The sequence below is a fragment of the Sinocyclocheilus anshuiensis genome, unplaced genomic scaffold, assembly GCF_001515605.1.
Source record: "Sinocyclocheilus anshuiensis isolate Anshui unplaced genomic scaffold, SAMN03320099.WGS_v1.1 scaffold70, whole genome shotgun sequence".
NCBI lineage: Eukaryota > Metazoa > Chordata > Actinopteri > Cypriniformes > Cyprinidae > Sinocyclocheilus > Sinocyclocheilus anshuiensis.
Window position 1 is genome coordinate 1,683,105 of NW_015542377.1, and position 22,931 is coordinate 1,706,035.

At 36.4% G+C, this 22,931-nt stretch overlaps 1 protein-coding gene across 1 annotated transcript in view; it reads right to left on the minus strand.

The window, feature by feature from the left end:
* Positions 1-22,931, minus strand: part of cachd1 (cache domain containing 1) — a 78,959-nt gene that overhangs the window by 3,680 nt on the left and 52,348 nt on the right. Inside the window, exons 6-26 of the mRNA XM_016491412.1 lie at positions 21,803-21,947; positions 21,494-21,710; positions 20,510-20,659; positions 19,356-19,589; positions 18,456-18,605; positions 17,381-17,504; positions 17,159-17,276; positions 16,830-16,998; positions 14,899-15,041; positions 14,471-14,652; positions 14,087-14,197; positions 13,083-13,205; positions 11,142-11,241; positions 10,855-10,971; positions 10,459-10,619; positions 8,839-8,925; positions 7,994-8,110; positions 6,596-6,747; positions 6,153-6,314; positions 4,457-4,534; positions 1,616-1,717 (exon numbers count right to left, since the gene is read on the minus strand). Of these exons, the coding sequence (XP_016346898.1) occupies positions 1,616-1,717; positions 4,457-4,534; positions 6,153-6,314; positions 6,596-6,747; positions 7,994-8,110; positions 8,839-8,925; positions 10,459-10,619; positions 10,855-10,971; positions 11,142-11,241; positions 13,083-13,205; positions 14,087-14,197; positions 14,471-14,652; positions 14,899-15,041; positions 16,830-16,998; positions 17,159-17,276; positions 17,381-17,504; positions 18,456-18,605; positions 19,356-19,589; positions 20,510-20,659; positions 21,494-21,710; positions 21,803-21,947 (2,942 nt within the window). The remainder of the gene's footprint in view (positions 1-1,615; positions 1,718-4,456; positions 4,535-6,152; positions 6,315-6,595; positions 6,748-7,993; positions 8,111-8,838; positions 8,926-10,458; positions 10,620-10,854; positions 10,972-11,141; positions 11,242-13,082; positions 13,206-14,086; positions 14,198-14,470; positions 14,653-14,898; positions 15,042-16,829; positions 16,999-17,158; positions 17,277-17,380; positions 17,505-18,455; positions 18,606-19,355; positions 19,590-20,509; positions 20,660-21,493; positions 21,711-21,802; positions 21,948-22,931) is intronic.

Sequence of the window (22,931 nt, forward strand, 5' to 3'; positions counted from 1 at the left end):
AAAAACAGCTATTTGTTATAAATGTATTCATATAGTAGCAGTAATGATTATAATAATTATGAAGTTGTGGTGCAGAGGAACGGCAATAGTGCAAAGTAGTGTTCATATTATCAGTTTGTCTCATTGCAACAGTTCTGGATTGGGGACCTTGACACCTACTTCCAACTACACCTATTATACAGTTTTAAACATACAGACTTTATATTGAGACTACACAGAATATTTATACTTTCAAAACTGGATGCCTCAAACTGAAAAGAAAAAAAAAGTGATTTCAAAATTTCGTTAAATGTTGATGAGTTATCATCTGAAACATACACCTTCCTTTATACATAAATTTGAGCTTAAAATCTTGTTGTAAGAAGAAGCTGATGTCAATGTTATTGGTATCCACCCAAATCTATTTTCCCGTCAAACTGCTGATGTTCCTGTTTAGACAACAATACAAAAGACACATGAAGTAGCTGAAGTGAATAATAGATTAGACAGTTGCTAACAACTAAACTTGTACAGTGGGAGAGGAGCTCACAATGCATACAAAAAACAAACAGTTGGAAACTTAACATAATAACAGTCACAGCACATTCTGAATTAAATTAAGGCCCAATACAGAGAGCACAAAAAAGGTCTTGTCCTGCTGTCAGATGGCCAAACGTCCAGCCACATGTGACATCTGAAATGGGATCGGAGGTGAAAAGAAAGGTCAAAAACCTCTTATGATCCTGACCTTGATCAATGTTTGCATGAGCCGTCTCAGAACAGATCTGGAATCAGCTTTGAAACTCTTCAGTGAGAATGAAAGAGCTGGGATACCAATTCTGGATCAGGATCTATCCCTAAACATATCAAAGAGCCAAGCAAGCAAACAAGTACTAAAAAGCATCCCAGTTCCTGGCAGAAAACACATTTCTGTTTAGAGAAATTATTTAAGCCTCGATCTGAAGCGAATACTCCTATATCTACGTTGCTCCTGGCGAAAAATCTCTGTGTTGGTGGAGCGGTAATGAGTCAGAGCACACAGGAAAAGGTTTCGGTGCTGTTCTCCTGCATACACACGCTCAAAAGCCAAATCGATATTGCTTTAAAACGACCCCTTAAGCTGGATGACTGAGCAGCCGGTGGGAGGCGAACTTTAACCCTGCCAAATAAAAATACAGGGAAGAAACTTTTTGTACTTGGTCTTTGCCACCTCTAACTGTTCTCGCATCTCTCAATCTACCCACTTTGCTGGCTTTCTTCCTCCAGGTCTTTTGCACTTTTGTCATTGCACCTCTCCTTGTGGAATAGGGCTGCCCTTTCTCCTCTTGCTGGTTACACAATGATCTCCAGAAAGCCTCGTCCCTGAGAGGCGGCAGATTTAGCATGCACTGAAGACTCCATGTAACCCAAGCCTGGAGCCACCAATGAAATAGAGGCCGAACACAAGCATACACTGAACACCCTGGCTTTGCTTTATTTCAATAATAAAACTCTCACTATATTCTTAGGTGAGAAATTTGATGGTCACGCCTTTGAATTTTTCTTTGACCCTTATTTCAAAAGGATCTTTTCAGACTTACTAATATCGTTTTTCCTTTAGACTTTAAAGAAGGAGTGCACATATACACACTCTTACCATGGTCACTTTCGGTCCCTGACCGCCCCCAGTATCTCCGTCGTCGTTCTGGACTGTGTGTGTGCCTCTCAATAACAGCAGCAATGAATCGAGTGTTACTAACTGCAGAGAGAGAGAGAGAGCAACTTTGTGATGTAAATCAGATGCTTCTGATTATAAAATGTACAACGGAACAAGAATGCCGATCAGGAACACATTATCATATTGTCACTAAAGATGAGACCAATTACGACATCAGACTAACCCACATGGCTGTTTGAAGCAATTATCACACAAGAATGACACAGTACCATTGTGAGCATGAATGCTCGCTTTTTACTCTAGGAGAATAAAACAGCAAACCGTACACAAAGAATTCACGGATTATCACCCATTTAGTGTCTGATGCACTAAATCAGTGAAAAACAGCATTAATGGTACAAAGTATAATACTGCAGATTTTATGTGCATAAAAACCCTCAGTGTAATTACTAATGCTGAAATGGGCATTAGGTTTTCGGTGTTAATTCGTGTGAAGCTGTGCCAGGCAGGCAGGCGGGTATCTTACTTATTCCTCTGTCTTCGTGACTGTCTTCATCTCTGTCATCTCGCTCGTTGTCCAGGTTGGACATCCTGACAGACATCTCAATAACAGCAGCAATGAATCGAGTGTTACTAACTGCAGAGAGAGAGAGAGAGAAACAGAGCCAAATGGTCATATAACAATAAAACACTTGGGTCTCCAGCTGGCCAGCATAGTGTACGAGTACAGCAAATTTAAAAGGCAATAACATACTTGTAGATACTTCTCATATAAAAGGTTACACTGGGGATGAACTCAGTAAACAATGAGGAAAAATACAAAAAGATGTCTTACAAAAGATTTTCAAAAATTCCTGGGACCCAGGCATTTACTTCTGTCCTCTGTAGAAGACATTATATTTTAGCAAATTTCTCTGAGACCATACATGCCACATTTTGGACTCTGGATGTCCTGTACAGAGCACATTCATGGATTTTCAGAGATAACAATTGTTTGGAGGTTTGATCATTAACACTTCCTCCCCCTGGTCTTTAAAAATGTCTGATATTGACCGAATGATCAAATTTAGCACTCTCATGGAAATATGACAATATTTTGTAATTATCATTTAAATCTGACTAATTTTCAAAGTGTTTGCCATGAATGAACATCTCAGGACAACTTTAGTGGGGTTTCAAAGCGGAATATGACATGCATCAGTTTCATACATGTCCACTGTAGTGGACACCAGGATATACTTCATGCTTATCAGGCATTTTAGGGAGACATAATAAGTGAATAGGGAAATAAATTGTATATCAATAGCTCTATGAAATATGAGATGTTATGCGAAAAGTTTATTACTCTCCTTATTATGCTTCTTCTTTTTTCATTGCATGTTTCCCAAAGATCACATTAATATGCAAATTAGAGACAATTAATAGATGCATTGATTATAATAGGAAACAATTTTTGGCCATGTTTATGCACATATTGTGTAAAATAAAACAGTGTATCAAAATCATTCTCTAATATCTTTCATACCATAGTTGAGAATCTTTGTAACATATAAATATTGTAGTAAAATATAAATATTGTCTAAATATCTTTTACCAACAAAAAACAAAAACATTGTTCTGGTAATACATAAGGAATATCATATCATATCATATCATATCATATCATATTTTTTATTATGATGAACTAACAATAAACAATTTTTGCAAAATCTTTGTTAATTTATACATATATTGATGTATTTTTACATTTACAGTTGTATAAATTAATATATACTGAACAAACATGGTTTAACATTGAAAAAGAATTAATTTATAAATGAACAACTGCTATAAAATGTTGTTTATTGTTTGTTCAAGATCTCTGTATGGAATGGAACCATATTTTAATAATTTAAATTATAAGTCTCTGAGTCAGAGGTCAGCAAACTGTTACCAAACAATTTTAGATTTTGCCTTAGACAAAACTTTTTGGATCCTGTTTAAGGGTTGCATTCGAGCTTCAATTAATAGAAATATTTTGGGTCCAGTGACCAAAGTTGAGCTCAAACAGCACCATTTTTGGCATAAGATTGATTACAACAGCAAATAATTTTTCTTGTACCTAAGTTCGTAAAATTAAAATAAATGCAGTAACTGTTATGCACTTACAATGGTAGTCAATTGGACAAGCAACCATTGTAAGTACCTTTCTGTACGTTTTGTCTGTTTTTAAAAACTGAGTCGATAGTAGGAGTACAGTGTTTACATTTTTCCACATTTCCAATTCTTTGCTCTGCACTGATAATCAGTATTATGTACATACTGACTGTTATTCATTTAGATTTCGTACAGTTATGCATGATGTTTCATAAAGTATGTTTCTTACAGTTATGCATAGCACAAAATCTAATTAAAACAACTTTGTGATGTAAATCAGATGCTTCTGATTATAAAATGTACAACGGAACAAGAATGCCGATCAGGAACACATTATCATATTGTCACTAAAGATGAGACCAATTACGACATCAGACTAACCCACATGGCTGTTTGAAGCAATTATCACACAAGAATGACACAGTACCATTGTGAGCATGAATGCTCGCTTTTTACTCTAGGAGAATAAAACAGCAAACCGTACACAAAGAATTCACGGATTATCACCCATTTAGTGTCTGATGCACTAAATCAGTGAAAAACAGCATTAATGGTACAAAGTATAATACTGCAGATTTTATGTGCATAAAAACCCTCAGTGTAATTACTAATGCTGAAATGGGCATTAGGTTTTCGGTGTTAATTCGTGTGAAGCTGTGCCAGGCAGGCAGGCGGGTATCTTACTTATTCCTCTGTCTTCGTGACTGTCTTCATCTCTGTCATCTCGCTCGTTGTCCAGGTTGGACATCCTGACAGACATCTCTGATGAAAGAGAGAGACAGAAAGACAGGCATACGAGAAGATTAGAAAGATGGCGCAACCCTGAACAGATTTGATGTAATATGTCTTTGTCTTCTCCTTTGGTCCAGAGTCTTTCTCATAAAAAAGAAGACAGACATCAAATCTCTTCAAATAAATTTTTGCTCACGAATGCCCATCAGACATTAAAAAAACTGAAGAAAGCCAATTCAAGGGAATATAGCATTCAAGTCTATTCATTTCTAGAATGCAGATTCTGCAAGTCTATTCATTTCTAGAATGCAGATTCTGCAGATAACAGCAGCACTTCTCACAGACGGATTCAGACAGATTTATATTGCATGCAAGTTATGCTTCCTAGTCGTGCACATATAGAGGTTGAATTTAGCTTAGACATGAGGGAGCAACTGCAAGGTAAGAGGGAATTCAGCTCTTTAAATTACTTTTATATCCTTCTAAGGTCCTTTTAGCGGTCAACTGTGCTTTAGTATCTCATTAGCAAGGAGTAGCACACTTTAAATGTGCACTCAATAATTTTTCCCTCATTAAAGTGACTTTTACTTGCTCTTCCTCTGAAACAACTTTCCTTTTCAGGTTGACGTCACCAGACTCTTTGTCAGAGATCACTTGGGCTGCTTGATTATGGCAAAATTCATAATCACAATTATTTTGGTCAAGATTGTTATCACAATTAACTCAATTTGGAGCGAGCGATATCACACATCTTCAGAGTATGTTTTTTTCATGATAGAGCTATAGTTAAGTATATTTGCTGGAAATAAGGCTGCTATGATATCAAAATTGAGATACCAGTGAAATTTCACAATTCTTGATATCAATTCTTGATAAACATATATATATATATATATATATATATATACATATATATATATAAAAACACTGAACAGTCTTCACTGTATGAATCATATATAGGCCTACATGGATTCTTATTAAAGCTACTAAAGTTATTCGGTCAAGAGCAGTAAGTGTTTTTTTCTTTGTCTTTTGTTTGATTAACATTAAGAACAGCAGCAGGTACATTAGGTCACTGTCACTCTAAGACTGAATGCACGGCTCTAATATACTGATGCATCCGATTTCTTTTTGTGTTCTGTTTGTTCACTTAAAACATTACTGACTGTAATTACTGATGAATACTTGCCAACATGGGCCTTCTGTCATATTTTTGTGAGTATTTGACACTTAGGCGCGTATCCGAAGCCCATAGTATACTTTGCTTGTCTGTGTTCCACTCCATCTTGGAGAGCACGTACAGAACAGAACAGAGTTCTTTTTGGCAGCTTAATGCACTTTTAACAACTCTTTTTCAAACGCATCCTGCAGTAGACTGCACATTATTACACGTTACAGTCGCGTTACAAGATTTGACCAATTTGGACATTGAGTTTGGGATTTTAAGGAGACGCGAAAGCAAAGTGCTTTAATGCGAAGGAATGGAATGCAGCACAATAATATTTGTATCTCAATTAGTGTGTTTTTGTAATCTTTGGAAGCCAAAATCAAAACTGAAATTCAATTAATTGCAGAGCCCTAGCATTATTTCCCAACAGTACCAGGTAAGAATCACTTTCACTTTTAGACTCAAAGTGTCCAGACTCACCCTGTGCGGCCAGCGGGGACATGTGCTGATGCCTGCGACGGTGGATCTGGTGCCTGTAGGCATACACAGCCAACACCAGTACCATGATGCATCCCATAATCCCTCCTGCCACTGGCCCCACGGGCGCACTCTTGATCATGTTCAGCGAAGCCAACTCCTCATCTGCACAGAGATGAAGAAATAAAAAAATAATTATATAATGAAATGAAATAAAGCATACACACTAGCAAAGATCCTCAAGGCAAAATGTGTGAATCATGGAGTCGGTGTAATTCAAAACTTCTGTGCATATCTTTCTAAAACAGCAAAACTAAACAAAAGAAAGAAGTAAATGACTATTGGACTATTGTGACCCATCAATGCAATTTATCTCCATAAGCTATTATGAACAGAAAAATTATATTAAAAGTGCAATAAGTGTGACTACAGAAGTAGTAGCTCACCTAAAATGCCCAGTCCATCCACATAGGGACTCTTGGCACCCACTATCCCTCCAAAACATTCCTTCTGTAGGGCACAGTAAGGCTTATCCAGATGGGTCTTTCCGTCACTGTCCACCGTACACCACTCACAGTCCAGAACACCAAAACAGTCACTAAAACCCACACAAATAAAACAGAACATACAAAAAGAAATGTTATAGAGATGGCTATAGTAGGTGTACAGTAGAATTTTTTTATGTTCTTGAAAGATATGTATTTTGCTTACCAAGGCTGCATTTATTTGATCACAAATACAGTAAAACTGTAAAATATTATTACAATAAAAAAAAGTTTTCTATTTCAATATATTTTAAAACGTAATTTGTTCCTGTGATGACAGAGATGAATTTTCAGCAGCCATTACTCCTGTCTTCAGTATCACATGATCCTTCAGAAATCATTCTAATGTGCTGATTTGGTGCCCAATAAACATTTCTTCTTATCAGCAATGCTGACTGTTTTTTTTTTTTGGTAATATTTGTAATATTTTCATGAAAACCATGATACGAGATTGTTTGATGATTAGAAAGTACTATAGAACAGCATTTTTTTTTATATAGAATTTTTTTGTAACAATAAATCACCTTTTGTTTCGCCAAAGCACCCCCACGAACAACATGTTTAAACAATATACTAAAAATCATATTAGAAAATTGTATGAAATTCTATATTAGAAAATGCATATAAAACAGACTTAGTTATAAAAATACAATTTATTACTACAAGTTTTAAGTATGTATATTTAACATCTAGTCACATAAAACACAGTGGTAACACTTCACAATAAGGTTCCATTAGTTAACATTAGTTAATGCATAACAATGCATAACATTAACTCAAAAAAAAAGAATGAGCAATGCATTTGTTACAGTATTCATTTCATCTTTGTTAGCGTAGTTATTAAACATACAACTGTTCAGTGTTAGTTCATATCAGTTCAGGTCCATTAAATAATATTAACAGATACAACTTCGGATTTTAATAATATTGAAATACCATTAACTAAGATTAAGAAATGCCTTAGAAGTATTTTTCATTGCTAGTTCATATAGTTAACTGATGTTACCAACACAGATTTTGTTCTTTGAGTCTGTGGTGAACGAAAGTGTGTGATAACTCGTGAGCTATTTGTGAGTCTTTGATTTCGACAGTCCCTGATAACTGATAAGCTGACATTGTATGATCTTGAGAAACACGCATGCTTGTTGTTGTGGTGGTCAGCACAGGTTGTAAATAAGTGATGTGAAATTAGATGTGTTAAGTGAAAGGAGAAACATCATTACTCTCAGAGACTCTGTGTTTCTGTTAAGGTCCTGCAAAAGGCAGACTGATCACAACTGATACAGTATATGGCCGTACCTGCTGGTGAAGCGCTGGCTGCATCTGGTGTTGATACACTGAGGCAGAGTGTCCTGTAGACTAGGCTCAATTACAGTCAAAGACAAAGGCTCCTGGTGCACGTCGCAGCTCGGGTTTCTGCGCACGCACGCACGCACGCACACACACACACACACACACACACACAGTAATAAGGCAAGCTGAGTCACTGAGGCCCTAAATACAACATGGAACTCATTAAAGTCAAAGCTATTTGTAATTACTAACAGTCTGGCAACAATGTTGTTCTGTAGATCAATGACATTCAACAGACAACAAATCAACAATTATTACTGCTACACAATGAATACCAAGCCTTTTTTACCACAGCTCTCTGTAGTAAAGGATACATTTATTAGCATTCAGTGTAGTGTACAGATAATGTAAAGTTTTTAATTAAAATGAACAGATGGCACAGTGGCAAAGGCCTTGAGATCTCTCAGCTGGGAATAATGCAACAAACCTGAAAGTGTCTAAATGTCTACTGAGGAACAATCCTGAACTGACGGCTAATTGAGGACACAGGTGGCTGGATATCTATTCATCGTGACAAACAAGAACTTGATGAAGTGACAGGCAGAAGTGTGTGTGTGTGTGACTAAGTGTGATTCACTCCAGTGCATTCTGATGAGAATCTGGACATGTGGTCCAGTGATTAATTTCTGGATCATATATTGTGGCAGTCTATTCTCCAAGCTCTTAAGGGGTAACCTTTGCATCCCAACACATTGTGTACAACATGTAATTTGTTTTAAAATGGGCTCAATGTCTTCTACATGTCCCTCAATAAATAATGCAAGACTGTCCTGTAAACAGCAGTGGTTTACCTGTTCTCAGCGTTGGTGAGGTTGCCAGTACATTCATTCACCTCTAGAGGGCATTCACAGGGGCACTCACATTCATTCTGCTCCATTCTGGGGAAGATGAAAATACATTGAAAATGTCTGTTTGCAGGTCTTTTAACCTGGAACTTATCAACTTCACTATTATTTATATGAATTAACTTAAAGTTTGAGATTTCTGGCTATGACTTTTGCTAGTGCAGTCTTATAAATTGATTAAAAAAATAGCTTTAGCAGAAAAATGTCTTTTAAATGTACAATCTTCACATTTGGACAAATTCTGTGCACTGCACATATTTTTCTCAAATCAAATGCAAATAGCTTTAGCAGAAAAATGTCTTTTAAATGTACAATCTTCACATTTGGACAAATTCTGTGCATTGCACAAATTTTTCTCAAATCAAATGCAAATTTTGGTTCATAATTGTGAGTTACGACTAAAGCCTATTGGCATTTTAAATAAATACATGCATACATAAATAGGGATGAGCCCTTAATGTGTCCCGTCCAAACTTCCTCTTTCCAGGAAATACATTAACATAGGATAAACAACTCAAACCGTTTCAAGGGGTCCTTAAGTATGAGAATGGGAGAATTAAAGTATTGATAGGCACTTAACTGTACTTAAATATTTTTGTATTTAATTTAAATTTTGGCTATTACATTTCTATCACAAAACTTCTTTTATTTTCATTATGAACCCTTGTGATTAAAATCCCTAACCCTAACTAACTAAATAAATGCTTTTCAAAGGTTTTGGGTCAGTCAGATTATTTAAAAAAAAAAAAAAAATTAATGGTTTTATTTAGCAAGGATGCAGTACATTTAACAAAAATAACTTCTGAACCTTCTATTCTACAAAAAAATTAAAAAATATCATTGTTTCCACAAAAATATTAAGCAGCATAACATTGATAATAAAAAGAAAAGTATCTTGAGCACCTAATCAGCATATTAGAATGATTTCTGAAGGAGCATGTGACACTGAAGGCTGGAGTAATGTCTAATTCAGCATTGCCATCATAGGTATAAATGACTTTTGGAATATAAAGGCCTGGTTTCACAGACAGGGCTTAGGTTAAGCCAGGATTAGGCCATAGTTTAATTAGGACATTTAAGTATATTTTATAAAATAACATTACTTGTGTGCATCTTGAGACAAAACAATGGCACTGACATATTTTAAGAGATGTCAGTGCACGTTTCTTTCAGGTAAAAGCCCAGACACGCATTTTAATCTGGGACTAGGCTTAAGCCTTGTCTGTGAAACCGGGTGAAAATATTTTAAAATAGAAAAAATAAAATAAAAGTATAGTAAAAATTTATTCACAATACTACTGTTTTTTGTAGTTTTTTTTTTTTTATAGAAAAAAAAAAAAAAAGTATAGTAAAAATTTATTCACAATACTACTGTTTTTTGTAGTTTTTTTTTTTTTATAGTAAAAAAAAAAAAAAAGGAAAAAGACATTTAAAGACTTTACCAACCCCTAACTTTTGAACAGTTGTGTAAATAAATTAATATAGCTATGCCTTAATATTTACATAAATGAATAGACCGCGAATACAGAATGTTATTAGTAGAGTTGTGCAGAGAGTACACATTACCTGTGGCAGTTAAGACAGAGACGATCCACAGTACTGCAAGCACAGAAGGCCAGTGAATCACAGGTCTCATTCACAATACCAGCAAACGCATTGGTTCCTGGGATACGAGTGAGCCGGTACTTTGAGCAGTGACTGCCATGCACAAGGTTTGTCAGATCACCCTGAAAAATGACAAAGACACAGTTAGCCATTAACAATCATTTGATTTCATAACAGTCTTTCCACAACAGCTGGTTATACTAGAAAGCACATCTGCTATTACCGCTATTAAAATAAACTCCACTAGGTGGCATCCTAATATCATTAATACATGATGCTGACTAACCTTACATGGTAAAAAAAAAAATGCAGGATTATCACTTCAAACAGAAATAATTCATATGAGACTCCACTCACCACAATGCTGGTGTTGAACTTGTAGAAGCGCTGCACAGTACGATCACTGAAACTATTACACAGGTTCTTCTTCACAAAGTTGGGATGGTTGAGAATGTCATTGGCCACTAGAGGCTCCTAAAGTCAAGCAAAACAGGAGAAAACGATGAACTCAATAAGCTTGTTTTTCAGTTTCATTACCAATCTTTTAATATAATATGGCTAAAGAATATAAACAGGCCCCTTTTTCTAAGGACAAAAGCATAAAAATGCCTAGTTTCTTGTTCAAGAGAGGTAAAGTTCCTTACCTTATGAGTAATATGTTGCTGTTCTGCTGGAGCGTGGCCCTTCGGGTCAATCAGAGTCGGATGGGCCACCAGATAGCCTCTGTCCTCCATGATAAAACACCTACACATACATAAAGACCAAGACAAACAGGATCAAGCACTCTGAGCCTGTACAAAGATCCAAAATGACATTTAGAGGGGAAAGGTGGAAGCAAACAGTAGATGGCTTCCTGTATGTTCACAGGGTACCATCTGCAGTTCAGAACAGTTCAGGTTATTGTGTGGCACACTGAAGCATTCCACGTCACTAATCCTGTTTAATGACCATAGCACTGCAAACTCAAAGAACACTGAGGCCTCCACAGCACAGACAGATAAAGAGACAGAGAGAGCGTGAAGAGGGACAAAGAAAGAGACAAACTGGTAGAAATAAAGTTAAGAAGAAAGAAAAAGAGAGGAATGACAGGGAAGGGTAAAAGAGAGACAGAAAAGAAGGGAGTGAGGGAAAAATGGGGCACTGGCACCTAACATAACAGGATGTGTCTGGAATGCAGCCCTAATCAGCTTATCTTCCTTTGTGTCTTTCAGTCAGTCCTGAAAATCGTACTCCGTTTCTTCCCTGGCATTTCTAGATTGCATCAGTAGGGTTTATTTGTGCTGCTTGCAAAGGCAAGCATTACTACTGCTTATTCTTAAGGATGTTGTGCTACAGACATGCATGATACAGCAAATTGCATGGCTTATTGAGGAGAAGTGTGCTATTACTATTCTAAACAAAGTTACAAATTTCACACTAGGGCCTTAGTGACTACTAGTTACTGGACTATTTAGTGACTACAAATTTAGATTTCTATTTATATATGATACAAAAATAAGCATGAAAATCCATTATACTTGTTATAGTCTAAATCAGTGGCTATCTACCTTTTTGATTGCAAGACTCCAACTGTCCCCAACAGTATTTCATTTACAAAAATTAGGTGTATCTATAGATTAAAAAAGTAACTAAATTATAATTACAATAATAAAAATAAATGAAAAAAAACTACATTGTGTAATTCCAAAAGTTTGATTTATTTTGTAATTATTTTTGTTGATTTTTAGTTGTTTTATATTCATGAACAGCATCTAAAATTAGAAGGGGAAATAAATATTAATGGAACAAACTGGAAAATTTGTTTTCATTTATATTTTTTGTTGAACCCTGACATGAACGCAAACTGTGCTTAAAAGCGTAAGAAGTTGTTTATGTTGTAGCATCATCAGAAGTTGTTTATCATGATGTAATCCTTCTGCCATTTTTTTCCAACCATTCTTCCTGGTCAGAGGTTCCCATAAATATATGTTTACACACAGTTTAATGGTGTTATGCTCAAATATTTTAGTAGTGTATAAAATTGTAACTTTGTGCTCATTTACTCTACAAGGCTAAAAAATAACATTAGGCTTGTGACTTCAGCTTAAGCTGGTTCTCTGGATATCATAAGCAACCACCTAGTGATTAGAAAATCTTGACAACTGCCACAACACCCTAGTATCATTGCAGTGACTTTTGCAGAGGCAAGCGCCACTCAATTTTAATTTATTTTTTGAAAAATTAATAAATAAAGAAATAAAATAAGTTTTCCAGTCTTTATACTTTTCCCTTCTCATCTCTCCTCTCTCTCTACGTCCAGCCCTCCCTCACTGTTTCTTGATCCCCACCTCAGATCGTTCTCATTCTATCTCCTATCCTAAAAGAGGGAGCTTAGAAGCATGCAGAGAAGACTAAGTGAATGCCTCTTTTCCAACAGAAGCAAATCTGATTAGTTTCATTTGAAAGAGCTTTAAAGAGCCTCTGTGGGGCATCGATAGCTTCAGGCACTATGCTGGACACCACAGCCGGCACACTGGGGTCTTGGCAAACACTAGAGAGTTTGAGAAGAAATGAGATGGGGGTTTTGTTTGGTGGGAAGGCCTTACCGGATTTTGTTGCCCTTGTCCTGTTTGCAGATGGTCAGAAGATCCAACAGAACTTTGTAGAAGTAGCGCAGAGTGAAGTCAATGCCCATAACCGCTACTGTGTAACCGGAGGCCTTTTGGGAACTGGGAAAGGAGGCAGATAAGTGTGTTGAACAATATGAAGAATGAGATGATCTACAGTGTGATGGGTCACCGCAATGGAGCTTTAGATCAGATCGCACACTCCATAGTCACATTTCCTCCTCTTAAGAGAGAACTGATTGGAAAACGTGGAGGGCAAACACTCTATCTACACCAGACATTTTGGAACACTGCCAGTTTCAAACAGCTTCATCATACTATATAGTAAGGTGCTTTTTATTCATTTTAGGAGCTTGACAGTGTAAAGCATGGGCCATTTCATCAGAGAAAATAAAACATCTTGAGAGTGAGTAATATTTTCATGTTATGGTTGACCTATTTATTTAATACTCTATTTAAGTTATTTATATTATCGTTTTTAAAGACTGATCCATACAAGCATAAAAAAACAGTGTCTGACTGAGCAAAAATAAATTAATATCCACACTATAAAAGCTTTAACGCATAGCAAATGATGTGTCTAAACCAGCTTTTTGACTCCCGTGTCTCCACTATTCTTACATAATTATGACAAAACTGCTTGTTTTAAATATTTTCTTATTAACAGAAACAGGGAGTATACAGATACAGATACATATACATATACAGATATATATATATATATATATATATATATATATATATAAAATTAATTAACCACAATACATTTTGTGATTCCAGAACGGTTTTTCAATAAAAACAAAAGTTATTCAGAGGGGAAAGACCTCTAGATTTTTAAAAACATTTTCATTAAGTGTTAGAACATTTCTAATATATTAATAATAATGTATTACTTAAATTAATTATCCTGTGGAAGCTTGCTGAGGCCCCCTGGTTGAGATCCAGTAGGTTTGAATTTGAAATGTGACCCTTAAACAACTGACCTAGAGGCGTGGATAGTGTGGCTAATGGTGACCACATAACCCGCCCCACCAACATCCAGGTAGGGTCCAGTAAAAGTGATGAGACCAGGATTGGCTACAGCATGTAGGTACCTAAAAGACAAAAGGATCACTAATTAGACTACATTTTAAACAAAAATGTACAAATTGATCAAAGCTTGTTTTGTTTTTTTCCCCATACAATCTTAAAAACAAAATTTATAAAAAAAAACACGCTTTCTTTGCAGTGTGTGCGGCTGCATATGGACACAAAATACCTTCTTGGGAATCTGACAGTTTGCTAAGCTTAGTTAACAGACTGTGGGATCTGTTGACCAGTGTCCCACTAGGAGTTCGAAGACCTCTGTCCTGAGGCTCAAATCTTACCATTGCCTCCTGTTGGGATCGAAGGCTTTGTCCATGAGCGAACCGGGGTAAATCCGCAGCACCCCATTGGGCGTTGCTATGTAACGCCTCACAATGTAGCAGTTGAGGCTGCTCATCTCCATAAGACTCATCCATTCATCTGTCACGTGACTGGTGGCCATCACCTCATTTCTCACAGAAGACTGGAAGACCAAAGGAGGGGGGTGTTAAAGAATTCTACTAAGCAGAGAATCATAAAGACTGGTGCACAGCATTTCCCTAATGAAAAAGAAGAATTAAAGAGGACAGGAAGACTGCCAACTAACAACTGCCAGTTAGGACTGAGAAACTATCCATGTGACCACTAACTGTGAAAGATTGAGCCATTCCCAGGTTGGCTATGAGACATGTGTTGCTGAGATGTGCAGTAAGTGTGTGTTTGTGTGTACCTTCAGGCCTGGGTTGGCTATGAGCCGGGTGTTGTCACTCAGGTAAGCTGTGTAGTGCTCCACCATGCGCTTGGTCTCTGGCTGACTCAAGTGCTCATATGGAGAGGAGAAACTACCAGCAGACAACATCACTGTGGGACTCTCTGTGAAAAAAAGAGAGATGAATCAGTTTAATTATATTTAATTCAGTTTAATTCTGCTTAATTATATGAGCCCCTAACCATTATCAATTATCCCTTAGTAACAGTAACTTACAAAAAAGGTACACTGTTCAAAGATTATTTATTTAGGAAAGAAATTAATGTTTATTCAGCAAGGACACATTAAATTGATCCAAAGTGACAGTAAAGACTAACAAAATAAATAAATTATATTCTTTTGAACTTTATATTAATCAAAGAACCATGAAAAAAGAAACACAAACCTTTTCAACATTTAGAATAGATAAGAAAAATAACTTAAGCGCCAAATCAGCATATTAAAATGATCATGTAACACTGAAGACTGGAGTTATGGAAATTTTGCGGAAAATTCAACTTGCCAAAGGAATAAATTACATTAAATATATTAAAATAATATTATAATAATATTTAACAATATTACTGTATTTTTGATTAAATAATCACAGCCATGGTGAGCATAACAGACTTCTTTCAAAAAACAAAACAAAAAAAAACATTAGTAATATACAGTATATATTGTGTGTGTGTGTACATATATATATATATATATATATATATATATAATACTTTCCGTACCCACTGTATATACACACACACAATATCTTAAAGCCTTTATTATTTTTTAACTCTGCAGTTGTGCAGTAAAATTCACTTTAAAGATTAACTTTTCATTCATGAAGATGACATGAAAACATTTGCCAAAAATTGTCTCCTGGTGGAAAACAAAGACTTTTAAGATGAAAATGACATGAAATTAACATTATAATAGCAGAGGATCACTCATTAGCTCAGCTGCCATTTCCACTCCATAGTTTTTTTTCCACGTCTTGCTTTTGCATTTATTAAAAAAATCACTATTATAACCAATTTTTGTACTTTTACTGTACTGATGTATGAAGTATAGCAAGTGCAGGAAGTCACAATGTGTGATGTCATTTAAAACAATAAATAAACAAATGAATAAGCTCAGACACCAACATCCTAGAAGGGTTAATTATTTAAATACTTAACTAGTTAACTCCAAGTTACTGATTAATGGTATAATAATTAAATAATAATGCATTAAATATTCAGAAATATTTTTATATTAAATTTAAAAACTACATTTTAAAAATATTGCCTTAAAAAGAGTACTTTAAGTTTTATCTTTAACTGTAGAAACTGCTAAATAAATTCAGGCAACACAGACTTGTTGCTGCTGTAGTTTTGTTACTCTGAATTTACTCTGCATCACTTAATGCACAGCTCTATTTCTAGCGTGTAGAACTCTGTAAACTTGCGAAAACAAAAATTAGTTCATTGGATTCTGACTAACCTACAGTAAACAACTCTGATTGGCCACTGCTTTCAACAGAGATGCCTGTGATTGGCTAGAATACTCAACGCTGCAAAAACGTTGTAAATAGAAACTTTTGGTTTTGTAATACGAAACCAGAGCGCGCACAAAAAAACCCACACAGGAGCGTTTGAAAGCAGTTGACTTCGAGCAGGTACAGATTTGAGTTGGTACTACTGGTACAGTAAAACATTTATTTGGGCTTTGTTGGTAAAAATTCACTTGTTGAGCAAGAATGCAAAAAAAACTTATGATATTTGATTTATGAAAAAAAAATATCTTAAAAATATGTCTCACTCCATTTTCAGAGAAACATGAGCTCTGCATGATAAGTCCTAACAACATATGAGAATAGCATGTACTTTTTTTTTTACAAGATGTAAAGATTATATTAATGTTTCGTCTGAGCTTACCGACTGTAGCGAGCTGTTTAAAGTGGAGGCAGAAGCTGGGCTGCCCCAGCAGATCTAGGCGGTGGTACAGGAGTTTGCTGCTAGGGGCTGTGTTCATATTTTTCAGTTGCTTCACCGGGATCTCTGGCTGAACGTAAATTATACACAAAATAAACGAAGTGTCCTGAACCTGCAAAACAGAGATCAAGATAAGTAAAATGAGTAAAAATACAAAAAAATAATAAATAAAATAACAGACAGACAGACATAGAATGGTGATTCTACAAAGTCTGGTTTTCCCTCAGCCTGCACTAAACCAATGCTTGTTCCACTGTGGAGGAATAGCTTACCAATTTCCAAGCGTAGCTGACATTGTAGGCATCTCGACTGGGATCACGTAGGCGGTTCATGTGCCAAGACAGAGAGGAGTTGACAGGCACAGCAATGACCTGGCTCCCCAGAGGCAGACTAACAAGAAACACACAACATGAGCTTAGCAATCATGTGAGTAACACAGTAAACTCTAGCAACTGCAGATACCCAGGTCATTTTGACATCCCATACACCCTCACCTGAGGATGTTTTGACGCACAGCAGCAAACCCTGGGATGTTCTCATAGTGGATGATGTCTGTATGGAGGGGAGCTTCAGTCATCAGGTAAGGACGGGTGAGTGACGGATGCATGAGCGTGTAGCCTGAAAGATATTCAAACATTAAAATAAATTAAATTAAATTAAATAAAAAAATGAAAAAAATAATAAACTTAAACTTTAAATTAAACAGTTTTTTTTGTGTGTGTGACCATTAGAATGTACTAAATGACTATTAAATAATTATTTACTTAAAGAATTGAATTAGAAACTTCAGTTACCAGTGAAGATTTTCAACTACTAGGTTAAACACAAAAACTGTGGCCTGCACAACACAGGGAGAGACTTCCTTTTAAAAAGAACTGAGAGGCAGTTCTATCACGACTCTTTACTGAACAGCTGGAGACAGCAGGTGCCACTTCATTATCCCAGTCATTAGGATAGACTGTATACTCTCAGGAACAGATAATCACCCTCATTTTATTACATATGTAATATAACACACCCTTTTAGTGCAAAGCGGCAATTTCTAGTGGGCTTATCAAATTGTTTTAATATGTACTAAGTGGAGGTTAAAAGCGTTGTGAATTCAGAGAAACTTCACCCTGCTGGGGGAAATCATGGAAAAACGAATAGATGTTATTTAGAGCAGGATGAGGTAAGAATCAAAATAAGGCCAACAAAGCTTAATTTCATTCTTTGGTGGACAATATTTGCACAAGAAGACAGTGCTTCTACTGCTCCTTTTCAAGGAAAAACTAATTTTAAGTCTTTTCTCCCTAAAAAGTTCAAATCCAAAGAGTTTTGCAGTTCCCACTTCAAGAAACTGGCATGATGTCAGCCATGGATCTGGCTCTGAGCCATCCAATGTGGGACAGCTGAGGTAAATGGTTAATGGCCTTCAGTGCAGTGTTTTGAGTCATTTATGGTGAAGTTAGAAAGTCAAGCTGAAGTGAGGCAAACAGAGAAATATATGAAACAAGTTTAGCTCATTTTGGCTAATGGAACCAGGTGGTTCTCCACCAAAAACAATCACCAGCACACACATCTCCCTACCTTTATTGTCGATGAGGAATGTATATGAGGCCAGGGAGTCCTGGTAGTAGGTCACGTCCTCCAGTATGTATGCCAGATTCACATCCACTCCAACTACACCCAGCAACAAGTTCCCAAAGTAGCATGGCCGGCTGACGGTCATGATGAAACCTACAAACAGAAAAACAGAAGAAGTTCCTTTGATTCTGTCGCCATACTAATATGTCAACCTATGTAAACAGTAATTCATGAAGAAATATTATTAACTGTGAGGTACAAGCCATGGCCAAAAGGCCAGTGATACTCCAAAACAACAAAAATTTTTTTCCAAGTTTCAAACAGATATGCGAAACTAGGGTATTAGTTGGGTATTAACTTTGGCCACTTTTTCGGTCACAGTGGATGATTTTTTATTTAAAAAATAATAATAATTCCTTGACAAAATCAATTGTTTTTTAAATATATCTTTAAATGATACATTTTCTTTCTTTTTTTTTAACCCTTGTCCCAGACTATTTAAGCTAAAAATAAAAATTAATTTTTACATTTTAAATCAAATTATGACTGTTCCTTCATTTCTTTCAGGCATCATTTCCATCACAGCCAAATAAAGTTTTATCAAAATTTAAAAAATGAAACATGAGACATTTTTATGAAGCAATAAAAATCAAGGTAAATATCATTTCCAATCAAGCTATAATTTCACCAGAATGACTTCCTGTCTAGCAGCCCCATAAGAGCAGACTCTGCATTTGTGATTTTTGGCTTTACTTATAGTTTAAGTTTACAGTATATAGCACCATGGAAACTTTCTGGTTCAGAGCCACTTCTTCTGAGGTCTTCTGAGTGCATATGGTTTGTCAGAGGGAATGTTAATGTGCCAGACTTGAGCTTTATGCCAAGTTCAAGATCTAAACTTACCGTCTCCCATCTGGTCTGCATAAGGCAAGCTGAAGGAGGCCACGTCGATCATTCGATTGGGGAGGTTGATGTAGAAGCGGCCCACGGTGGTCTCCAGGTTACTGAGCTGGTTCAAAACCATCATACTGCCCTTCACGACGGGCAGGGCAGAACGATCCGGAACGCCATACTTAAGAGAGTTCTGCTCGGCCAGGTCTCGCAAGAAGGCCAGCTCCTTGAGTCCCGTTACTCCTTCTGAGGACAATTGTACAAAAATTAAAATGGACATTTCTACTCGATATCTCTGTGCTATGTGTCTCCTGTGCACTCACTTCGTTTTGGAACAAAAATCTAATTCAATCTACCTATTTATCAAAATTTTCACAGATATTGTGGGCATTTTGTAAAGGTTTTGATTCTCTGGCCCATTTAGAGTGCAGCACAGTAATAGAAAGCCATTCATATCCCACATGGATTACTTAACCGCAGAGCTAAAAATCACACAATCTATTTCCATCATGAAATGGTGGTTTTGGACCTTTAACAAAAGTCTGTTCATTGTGAAATCAATGTGAAAACTGTTCATTGGACTGGACATAAATTTCAACACTTGAGTCTATTAATCTGATACTGTGACAGGTTTTAATATGTGAATATAATACAACTTGTCATAAATGAACCAGACTTTAAATAAACAAGGAAATATGAGTAATTCCCTGTGTGTGTGTCCTTCAGAGACTCACAATACCTAGTCAAAGTAGCGTAATCTGCATTGCCAAGCTAATCAATCTGAATCATATCTCTGAGTCATCTAATGCATGAAAAAAGGCCTTTCTCACTCTTTCATGTCACTGAGTGGCCTTTGATGTATTGTCGCATTTCTCTTTCTTCTTTTCGATGATCTCCATTTTAATTTTCATGATGCCAAAGTAATGTATGCTAATTGCAGGCTAATACATGCGGGGAGAGGAACAGCTGAGGAGAGCAATATAATGGAGAGTGGTTTCTTACAGTAGACGCGCACACACAAAACCAGAAGAAAGATGAAGGGGCGTCAAAACAGCTGAGCATATTTTGAAAAAGCACAAACATGCACAAAGGTGTTCACCATGAGGCCTCGTTGGCTACGAGACAAAGAGCCAATAAAAAAGCTGAACTCCTTGGCGATATCTCACCGTTCATGAGAGCGTAGGTGAGGATCATGACAGAGTTGTTGAGGTGGCGGTTCTCCTCTTTGACCACGCTCAGGGTTGCTCTCTTTTCGTGCTCGGATGAGTCTCGGGAGGTGACGCCTGATGACAGGTAGATTATCACCATGTCCGTGTCTGTGGGAGGGAAGATGATCAATAATCAATCATACTGAATATAATAACTGACCTCGAGGCAACTTGAGACCATAAACACCTAGATACGTTGTATAATACATGATATTTTGCCCCAATTAAAATGTGACAACTTCTGTGTGGTAACAATTTAGCCTTTCTGTTAAAATCTACCTTCATTATAGTTGACTCTTGTCTGACTGTATGCTAGTGTGGTTTAACGTTTGCATTTCAATACGATCACAGAGAATTTTTGCTAATGCTTTACTTAAAGCCCTTCTGTACAATGCATTATAAAGTTATTCACAATGCATGTTATAATGCATTATATATTTTCATAACTGTAACCAAAGTTAAAATGCATTATACTATTCTAAAATTGGTTGTTTGTCATGTGTAATGCATTAAACTTTCTAAAAGAGTGTTCAATTAATAGATAAGTATTATAATGTATTATAACTATGGTTACAATTATTCATTAGACCATTACAATGGTGCATTACAAGGCATAATTACTGCATTAAAATTACTTTTATAATGCATTATACATAAAGGCTTTAAGTAAAGTATTACAGAATTTTCAGAAAGGACTTTTTTTTTTAAATACAATATTTAAAATCTCTTTTAAAGAAAAAAAAATAATTTGTTTAATTGAACTGTTAACTGAAAACCCTGTAGTTACTGGTCACAACTGTTCAGTTAAAGTGTATTAAAAAAAATATATATATAATTAAACATTAAAGTACACTTTTGTTAACACTAAACAAAAAATACATAATAAAGGTAGGAAATGACACGGTGTTAGCAAATCTAATGTACATAAGCTTTGTCTCTTACTAGTCGGCTGTCTAGTGACGTTGCTTGTGTTCCTCAACAACTGAAAGGATTTCTGGAAGCCCAGTGCATGCTGGGTAGAGCTGTCAGACACTTTAATGTTGTTGATGAAGGTGCTCATCTTCCTCTTTGTCTCGCTGGTAGCAGGTGAGAGGAAGCTCTTGTAGCACTGATCCAGAGAGCAGGAACGAACAGTATCTGCTATGGTCAACACTGAGATCTGAGGGGGAAAAAAAAAGGATGTTGAGTGCCAAAAAAACAAATGCAATCAGTGGATGGTGTATGTTGATGACGATGATGTCTCTTCCTTACTTTATCATGTTCATCGATGGAGTTGAGGATGATTAGCGCAGCGTCGCGGGCGATCTGGAGTTGGGTCTCAGTGACGGAGGCACCATGGTCTATGATCACTACAATATGTTTCGACTGCGGCCTTACTGCCGAAACATACACAGGCCTGCCAACACACAGAAATAAAGATTTACAATCTACTTATTTGCAGAACACAAGAACACTGCAGAACGACTTTTCCTGGACTCAGACAGCAAGAAGCCAAGTGTAGTCCTGGCGTGATTCCCACTCTCTTCACTACAGTGCTTGTGCAAGAGATCCTGCACTCTATTGTGTTGTTTTTGGAAACCCTTTTCAACTCCAACACTATGAAAAAGCTGTCCATAATGCCTAAATCTCGTATATACATCAGGCTGAAAACCTGAGTACCAGGGTTTCTTGTGCAATCTCAAACAGGAGGAGAGAAGTTGTGGGAACACCATCAGAAATGAGCCCATCTTTCAGCACAGGCACACATTGCCCACAACACTGTGCGGCAGATTCCAGTGGGGTTTAGTAGAGGCGACCCTACATTCCAGTAAAGGGCATGAGGCCTATTGTAACTACATTAAACAGACCAGCCACACAAGACGCTAAATTCTGAGGTGCCCATGACAGTGTGAGGGCGGCTAACTTAGCTTTTGTGCAAAAAGAGAAAATAACCTTTAGTTGGTCTCTAGCTAAAAGATGGGGACAGAGAAAAGAGACAAATCCGTTAATTAAAAATACTACTATAAAGACAAAAACAGCAAGAGCATTTGACTGTTTTTTTTTTTTTACAAATAAGTACTTGGCTAAAATCTCTAAAGATTTCTAAATAGAATCAATCTAAACAGCTTCTTTTAAAAAGGCAGTGTTGGAAAAGTATGTACTTAGATGGTGTGCATGAATGTGTTTGAATTTTATTAAAACAGGAAAGTTAAAAAAATAGAAAGTCTCATTACCAAGCATGCCTTAAAGACAGTGATAACCATGGGATTCAATAACTTGCTGTAGGGTATATCAGTGTTCAGAGTGAAAACTTAAAGGACAGTGTGTGTGTGTGAGAGAGAGAGAGAGAGAGAGAGAGAGAGAGAGAGAGAGAGAGAGTGAGTGCGAGAGTGAGTGAGTG